General features: G+C 38.9%; 1 protein-coding gene across 3 annotated transcripts in view; it reads right to left on the reverse strand.

Moving 5' to 3' along the window:
• Phtf2 (putative homeodomain transcription factor 2) overlaps nt 1-242 on the reverse strand; it is a 65,322-nt gene extending 65,080 nt beyond the window's left edge. Inside the window, exon 1 of one of the 3 annotated variants that reach the window (XM_051152095.1) lies at nt 34-242. In XM_051152095.1, the coding sequence (XP_051008052.1) occupies nt 34-78 (45 nt within the window). In that variant the 5' untranslated portion in view covers nt 79-242. The remainder of the gene's footprint in view (nt 1-33) is intronic. The other 2 variants (XM_051152094.1, XM_051152096.1) reach the window with 2 other exon arrangements.
• Between the last annotated feature and the right edge of the window lie 9,017 nt (nt 243-9,259).

Raw genomic sequence — 9,259 nt, forward strand, 5'->3', positions numbered from 1 at the left:
TTACAAAATTAAAAGCTTTGACTATCAACTCACCTTCTTTTGATACCAGACTATAGCATCTGTGACTTTGGACGCCATTTATTCCACTGAAATTACACATTCGTCATTTTAAGCTGTACAGAGAGAAAAACATGCAAATGACTTTATTTCCACGTCCAGAAGGAGTCTAACAGCATGCAGACACAGCGCTCGGGTTATGTGCAAAGTGAGGAGTGTGTGACTGTACTTAGATTACACCCTTCCTCATTCCAATTTTAGCAGCAGGTTCTCTTAAGTAAACAAAACTCAGTTGTCAAAATAAAGAAGTTGTTTTTAGATGGGTATAGTAATTATATAGTCTTAGAAAATAAACTTATCTAAAAAGTAAATTTTGTAAATAAGCTTCAGAATATTTCAGGTTATACTGGAAATTTTATCCCTATAATTAGCATATAATAGAAACTAACTCATTCACAAAGTAACTGGTCATTTTCCTCTAGTTTCTATCAAGGAGTTAGCATCAATTACTGTTGCTAACAGATGGCTGGAAAGAAATGACAATTTTAAATAATATATTTTTATAATAAAACCAAACTAACATTGAGACAAGCTTATTAAATGTTAAGGCAATATTAGAACTACTTACACAAAAATAAAGCATATTAAGAACATGTCAGATGTCACAGTTTGTAGGTACTGCGAAGCCTCACTCACTGTTCCATCGTGTAAATGACAGTCCCACAGCCCTACAAAGAGTTCACGCTGACAGCAACTACACCAAGACACTTTCCTGGTAACAGAACAGCAACGCTATAGACCACTCCTCCAATTCTGTATTACAAATACAGTGGGCAAAACACTCACGACAAATCAGCACCCAGGACCAGGAAAATCAAGGGAGAAACAGAATCTACACAGGCCGTCCTACACACGCAGGTCTGCAGTTGTAGAACTGCTAGTCTGCTGGGGTAAACTAAACATCACAAATGTTACATGCCGTTCTGTGAGCATGAAGGCTTCTTGAGCATGCCACAATTCAAATGTAATAAAATCATTATCAAATTCAAGTGTGAGGTAAGTCTCTAAAATTTAAAGCACAATTTACTTAATGCTTATATTCTTGATAGCTGTAGACAAAATTATTTTATTACCTTTCCTAATGCATCAATAACTACCTTTTAACTAGCCAATTCCAGGCAAAGTATGTTTCAAAACTATTGTCACATCACCAAACGTATGGAAAGGAGAAGGCTTACAAAACTCAGAGATCTGGATTCAAACACTGGCTCCAAAATCCACTATTTAATACTGGAGATGTCATGTGAGCTCTTTAAACTTTCTTTGCCTTTACTTACAAAGGAGGGAGGAATGCATGTGCCTAACTAGCCGCTACCCAGTTTTTGTGACCAACAAATATACACAAGATAGCCTACCACAGAACAAGATAGATAGTGCACGTCAATTAACTTTCCTATTTAAAAATTCTTCAATCCAGTAAGAAGAAAATAGTTATAGCTTCCTTTAATGTGGGAAACAATTGAGTACAGTAATAGTTAAGTTTTGTTGACAACAAAAATAAAAAGATTATTATGCCAATTCTCAATTACGTACGTATTATTCAGAGATGTCAAAGTTCACCTCCACTAAGTCAAATGTGATTACCTTCATTTCTCTCACCACTGTTTTTGGTTTGGTTCTGATTTATTTATTTACTTATCTACTTGTTTATTTATTTTTGTGGAAGCTTCCCCTTACTGACTTAATATCTCCTGTTTGGTTTTTTTGTCTTAGAGGTCTGTGGGGTGATCAAATCATTTTAAGCACATTTTACTCAAGATTTTCCCAATGATTCAGCTAAAGGTCCATTTACAACACTATATCCTCATGATGTCTGTTTTGTCAAGACAACTCTACACACTTCACACTAATCATAACATCCTCACACTTTGCACTAATCATAACACCCTAACATGCAAGCTACAATAAATAGTACAAAAATTAGAAAGCAAATTTTCACTTTATTGAAAAAAATAGATACCTTGTTTTCTGAACCTCTCCAAATACATATTAGAATGTGAAGAAATTTTAATGACTAAACCCATGAGGGAATATTTATACAGTTACATATAGATGATAATAATCCTGAGGGTCTACAAGAGGGTTCAGGCCCCAAGCATGACAACCTCAGTTCAAACCCTAGGACCCACATGATGGAACAAAGAATGGAATCCAGCAAATTGTCCTTCAATGTTGACATGTGCACCATGGCACACACATGACACATATACAATAGATGGATGGATGGGTAGATAGATAAATAGTAATAAAAATAGTATTTACAAAACAAAAAGAAAATCCTCAATAAAAATAAGGATAACATTGTCTGCCTCAAAATTAGATGTAAAAAATCAATTGTTTTTAAACTTTAAAAATTTTAAGTCTTTGTGTGTGTGTGTGTGTGTGTGTGTGTGTGTGTGTGTGTGTGTGTAGGTGTCATAGTGTTCAAGAGGCAGGCTTCTCCTACTTTTTCTTGGGTTGTGGAATAGAACTCAGGTTGTCAGACTTGTGTGGCAAGTGCTTTCACCCACTTTGCCATCTCAGCAGCCCCAACATCAAAATTGACTTAGTTGGCAACACTTAGAAATAAATTTCAAATATCTAACAACTATTAGTTACATAAGTATTCTGTAAATTTTACTTACATATACAAAATAAAAGCTTAATTTTCTTTAAAAAGAAAAAAAAAAGTCGCCTTTGGTAAGGCATGTGCTCCACAAACTCACTTAATAGTTTTCCAGTGTCGATAACCTTTCAGTGACACTGTGGGGCTCAGTCCTATTTTTAAAACAGGTTTTACAACATGCTGAGACAGATTTCTGAATCAGACACCTGACAAAGCACACTCACAATAAATTAATTTCAGACAAGTAAAACTCAGCAAAAACAAAAAGGCAACAAATTTCAAATTAGTAACCAAAAGCAATTAATATACAACAAATGATTTTGTGGGCAACTAAAGCCTTTCCAACTTTTATGCTGTAACAGTCCGAGCTTACAGGCTCATCATCTCTATTGCAACTGTTCATGTAAAATAACCCTGCTAATAATAAATTCTATTCAAGTTAATGTACACAGGGGACTGGGGAGATGGACAGATAGGGAGCATTGAAAGACTTACTAGGTTCCTTGAATGGAGAATCTGGAACTTTCCCGTGGAGGTGAGCTGTATGTAAATGTTTGCACCCATCTGTGCATGCATAGCAGAGGTCAACATCACATCTCTTCCTTGATCATCTCTTTATAGCATCATCCCAGACCCCTCCCTCCTCTCCTCCTAGTCCCCCACACACACACCCTCCCATTTCCTAGAGAAGGGAAGCCCCCCAAGACATATCAACCCACCCAGTCACAGCAGGACTAAGAGCATCCTCTTCCACTGGGCCTGACAAGGTAGCCCAGCTAGGAAAGGGGTCCAGTGGCAAGCAGCAGAGTCAGACAATCCCTACTCCCACTGTTAGGGGACCCACATGTTGACCATGCTGCACATCTGCTTACATATGTGTAGGGGAATCTAGGTTCCGTCGATGCATGCTCTTTGGTTGGTGGTTCAGTCTCTGTGAGCCCCTATGTGCCCAGGTTGGTTTACTCTGTAGGTCTTCTATGGCTCCCTCTATCTTCCTCCCACTCTTCCACAGAACTCCCCAAGCTCAGCCTAATGTTTGGCTGTGGGTCTCAGCATCTGTTTTGATCTGCTGCTGGATGAAGCCTCTCAAAAGACAGTTATGCTAGGTTCCTGTCTGCAGGCATAGCAGAGTATCATTAACACTGACGGGGGTTGGCTCTCTCCCATGAGGTGGGTCTCAAGCTGGGCCAGTCACTGCTTTGCCATTCCCTCAATCTCTGCTCCACCCTTACTACTATACTTCTGTAGGCAGGACACATTTTGGAAGTAAAGTTTTATAGTGGGTGGGGCCCCCTCCCTCTACTGGAAGTCCCACCTGGCTGTAAGAGGTGGTCACTTCAAGCTCCTTAACCCCCACTACTAGAAGTTTCACAGACTCCTGGGAGCCTTCTCTGTCCCAGAGATACCCCAACACTGACTTCCATTCTCTCTCCAGGTCCTACCCTCACTCCCCACCTCAGCCCTCCACACACTTGATCCCCACCCCCTCACCCACCCAATTCCCTCCATCTACTTCAGATGTCTATTTTATTTCCTGTTCTGAGTGATACTTAGTATCTTCCCTTGGGCACTCCTGGACTTCTCTGGGCCTGTGGATTGTAGCATGGTTTTCCTGGACTATATGACTAAAATCGATTTATAAGTGAATATATACCATGTGTGTCTTTCTGGGTCTGGATTACCTCACTCAGGACGAAATTTTCTAGTTCCATTCATTTACCTGCAAATTTAATGATTCCCTTGGTTTTAATAGCTGAGTAGTAGTTCATTGTATAAATGTACCACAGGTTCTTTGTCCATTCTTCAGCTGAGGGACATCTAGGTTGTTTTCAGTTTCTGGCTATTACAAGTAAAGCTGCTATAATCATAACTGAGCAAATGTCCTTGTTGTACGGTAGAGCGTCTTTTGGGTGTATGCCCAGGAGTGGTATAGCTAGGTCTTGAGGTAGATCTAGTCCCAGTTCTGAGAAATTTCCAGATTGACTTCCACAGTGGTTGTACAAGTTTGTACTCCCACCAGCAATGAAGGAGTGTTCCCCTATCTCCACATCCTTGCCAGCATGTGCTGTCACTTGAGTTTTGGATCTTAGCCATCCCGACAGGTGTTAAGATGGATTCTCAGAGTTGTTTCGATTTGCATTTCCCTGATGACTGAGGACGCTGAACATTTCTTTAAGTGCTTCGGCCATTAGAAATTCCCCTGTTAAGAATTTTCTTAAATTGAGTTATTTGATTTGTTGGTGTCTAATTTCTTCGGTTCTTTATATATTTTGGATATTAGCCCTCTGTTAGATGTAGGCTTGGTGCATTTTTTCTCCCCAGTCTGTAGGCTGCCGTTTTGTCCTGACAGTGTCCTCTGCCTTATAGAAGCTTTTCCGTTTTATGAAGCCCCATTTATTAATTATTGACCTTATTGTCTGAGCTGTTGGTATTCTATTCAGAAACTTGTCTCCTGTACTAATGAGTTCAAGGCTTCCCCCAGTTTCTCTTCCATTAGATTTAGTATATCCAGTTTATGTTGAGGTCTCTGGCCCACTTGGACTTGAGTTTTGTGCAGGGTGATGAACACGGATCTACTTGCCTTCTCATCCATGCAGACATCCAGTGAGACCTGCACAATTTGTTGAGGATGATGTCTCTTTCCCATTGTATGGTTTTGGCTTCTTTGTCAAAAATCAGCTATCCATAGGTGTGTAGGTTTACTTCTGAGTCTTTGATTCAAGTTCATTGATCAGACTGTTTCTAGCGTAGTACCACGGGGTCTTTATTACTACTGGTCTATAGCATAGCTTGAAATCAAGGATGATGATGCCTCCAATTCTTTTATTGTACAGAATTATTTTAGCTTTCCTGGATTTTTTTTTTAAATCTTTCTATATGAAGTTGAGTATTGTTCTTTCAAAGCCTGTAAAAAATTGTGTTGAAATTTTGATGTGTACTGCTTTTGGTAAGATGGCCATTTTTATTATGTTAATCAGAAGATCTTTCTATCTTCTGATAGCTTTTTCAATTTCTTTCTTTAAAGACTTGAAGTTCTTGTCATATAATTCTTTCACTTGCTTGACAACAGTCACACCAAGATATTTCCTATTATTTGTGGTTATTGGGAGAATTGCTGCCCATTTATCATTTGTATAAAAAAGGCTACTGCTTTTTTTTTTAAGTTAATTTTGTATCCCACCACTGTGCTAAGGGTGTTTAAAAGCTGTAGGAGTTCTCTGGGAGAATTTTAGCGATCACTTTTATATCTATCATATCATCTGTGAATAGCCATACTTTGACTTCTTCCTTTCCCATTGGTATCCTCTTGATCTCCTTTTAGCCATCTTATTGCTGTAACTATTAACTTCAAAAATTATACTGAAGAGATAGAATGAGGGTGAGCAGTCTCATCTTGTCCCTGATTTTAGTGGAATTGCTATTGGTTTCTCTTCATTTAATTTGATGTTGGCTATAGGCTTGCTGTTTACTTTTATTGTGTTTAGGTATGTGCCTTATATCCTTGATCTCTCCAAGACTTTTAACATGAGAAAGTGTTGGATTTTGTCAAAGGCTTTTTCAGCATCTAATAAGGTGATTGTGTGTATGTGTATGTGTGTGTGTGTGCTTCTTTTAGTTTATTTATACGGTGGATTACATTGATTGCTTTTCATATGTTGACCCATCCCTGCATCCCTGGGATGATGCCTACTTGATCATGGTAAATGATATTTTTGATGTGTTCTTGGATTCGGTTTACATGTATTTTATTGAGTATTTTTGCAGCAATGTTCATAAGAGAAATTAGCATGAAATTTTCTTTCTTTGTTGGGCCTTTGTGTGGTTCATGTATCATGGTGACTGTAGCCTCACAGAATGAGGTTGGAAATGTTCCTTCTGTTTCTATTTTGTGGAACAGTTTGAGGAGTATTGGTATTAGCTCTTCTTTGAAGGTCTGGTAGAATTCTGTGATGAAGCCATCTGGTCCTAGGCCTTCTCTGGGTTGAGAAATTTTTAATGGTTACTTCTATTTCCTTAGAGGTTGTAGATCTATTTAGGTTATCTATCGATCTTGATTTAATGTTGGTAACTGGTAGCTATCTAGAAATTCATTCATTTCCTTTAGACATGCCAATTATGTGAAGTACAGGTTTTTGAAGTAAGACCTAATGATTCTTTGGTCCTCAGTGTATGCTGTTACATCCTCCTTTCCATGTCTGATTGTTAATTTGGATACTGTCCCTCTGCCTTTTGGTTAGTTTGACTAAGGATTTGCCCTGGCTCTCCTAGAACTCAGCATGTAGAGCAGACTGACATCAAACTCAGAGATCTACCTGCCTCCACCTCCCAAGTGCTGGGATTAAAGGTGTGTGCCACAATACCCATGGAATTGGAAATTTAGAGATAGTTGTGAGCTGCCATGTGGATGCTGAGAGTCCAACTTGAGACAAGTGGTCACTGAGCCATCTCTTCAGCCTCTCCACTTTATTTTTGAGACAGTGTCTCTCACTGAACCTAGAGCTCACCAACTGACAAGGCTGAGTGGCCAACCAGCTCCAACAATCCTTGGTCTCTGCTCCCCCAAGCACCAGGGTTAGAGGACTGCCTCTTCATATCCAGCACTAATGTGGGTGTTGGGGATCTGCTCTCAGCCCCTCATGCTTGTGTAGCAAGTACATTACCATCTGAGCCACTTCTCTAGCCGACTACAGTTTTCTTAAAGCAATCATCTACAAAGATGTGTATTACAGTAAGAATAAAATCTGATTTTAAAGCTATAGGGTTAACTGTAGGTATGACCTTTCAATTTTGCCAGTCTGAGTTAAATCTCTTTGTGAGATAGGTTTAATCACCATAGCTATTAAAATACCTGAAAATTTTCTTTTTTAATTAAACTTCCACATTTTCTTAATTTTTAAAAAAATTTTTTTGTTTTTTCAAGACAGCGTTTCTCTGTATAATAGACCTGACTGACCTGGATTTACTATGTAGACCAGCTGGTCACAAACTCACAAAGATCTGCCTGCCTCTGCCTCCTAAGTGCTGGGATTAAATGTCCACAATTATGGCGCCAAAAGTTAACTTGTAGAAAGAAGGTGACCACAAAAGAGATAGTGAGTGAAGGGTATTTTTATTCTCAATGTAATAGTGACCAGGCAGGATATTCTTTGTACAGATCTATATATTTCAAAAAGCTAGATTTTTAACTACTCTCTACACTTCAAATTACTCAACGAAATGTTATATATTGCAGTGTATTTCCCTAATTATTCTTAAACCATTTCATGTTCCAGCATGCCTCTCGTTATGTTCCGAAAACAAGTTATTCCCACCCGACACTCTGCTTGTGCCTTTTATTCCCATTTGGTGCTTTTCTCCATTCTCCATCCTTGCTTACTCCAAAATAAAGCCTTCCTAATGAGTGCTCACTTGAACTAAAATGCTGGACTTTAATATCTCTTTGTCCATATTAATGAGGAAGTATGACATCTAAATTGCAAACAACACAGCCATACAGGTCACTTGGTTTAATGTAAACACTTGAGGGGAAAAGGAGGCCACATTCTTCCTTTGCATATCACTGGGTTCCTTCTAAAGTTGTCACAGCAGCAGAGGAAGTAAAGCGGGGAAAACCAGTGACTAAGCATCAGGAGGATTCTAGTTCTAACTACAGCAAAACCTGTGTGCTCTTCAGCTACTGAGTTCTCTGCACCTAACCTTTGCACCAGATCTAGCCCTATGTTCCATAAAACAAAAGATTAAACAAAACAGCTCCAATTTTATATAAATTCACTCAGATTATTTTACTAATACTCCTAAAAATATTAGATGAATCTATTTTACTTTTGTGGAATTGAACATGGTACAAACTATAGAGGAAACCTGTTTAGACTAGTTCCTCCTCGGGCCCTGCGATGCCATTAGTCCTACCTTTCTAATAGCCTCTCTTCTTAATGTTATGATCCTTTAGTACAGCTCCTCATGTTGTGGTGACCCCCAACCATAAAATTATTTTGTTGCTATTTCATAACTGTAATGTTGTTCCTGCTAATAATCATAATGTAAATACCTGATATGCAGAATATCTTATATGTGACCCCCGTAAAAAGGACATTAACCCCCATGGGGGTCACAACGTACAGTTTGAGAACCCTTCTACAGCTTCTTGACTTTATTAAACACTAAAGCTTATAAGGAAATTTAGAAATTACCAACCACAGCACCGTCACAGATAGCTCTAAGAGCAAGACTCGGAGCTAGCTCTTATGCTTCCCCAAAATGCACACAAACACACAGGGCACCTTTTCTTTGGGGGGTGGGGGGTGTTTCAAGACAGGGTTTCTCTTGGCTGTCCAGAATATCCTTGGCTGTCCTGGAGTCACTGTGTAGACCAGGCTGGCCTCAAACTCACAGAAATCTGCCTGCCTCTGTCTCCCAAGTGCTGGGATTAAAGGCGTGCACCACCACGCTTGGCTGGCTTCTTTTCTTAACATTAAGAGATACCAAAAAATATAATAAATATGGCTTATTAACTTACATATCATTCAACCAATCAATATAAAATAACTTGCAGCCTAAAGGATCCAGGAAAAATTACTTAAACCTCTCAAGTCTAGC

The sequence above is a fragment of the Acomys russatus genome, chromosome 10, assembly GCF_903995435.1.
Source record: "Acomys russatus chromosome 10, mAcoRus1.1, whole genome shotgun sequence".
NCBI lineage: Eukaryota > Metazoa > Chordata > Mammalia > Rodentia > Muridae > Acomys > Acomys russatus.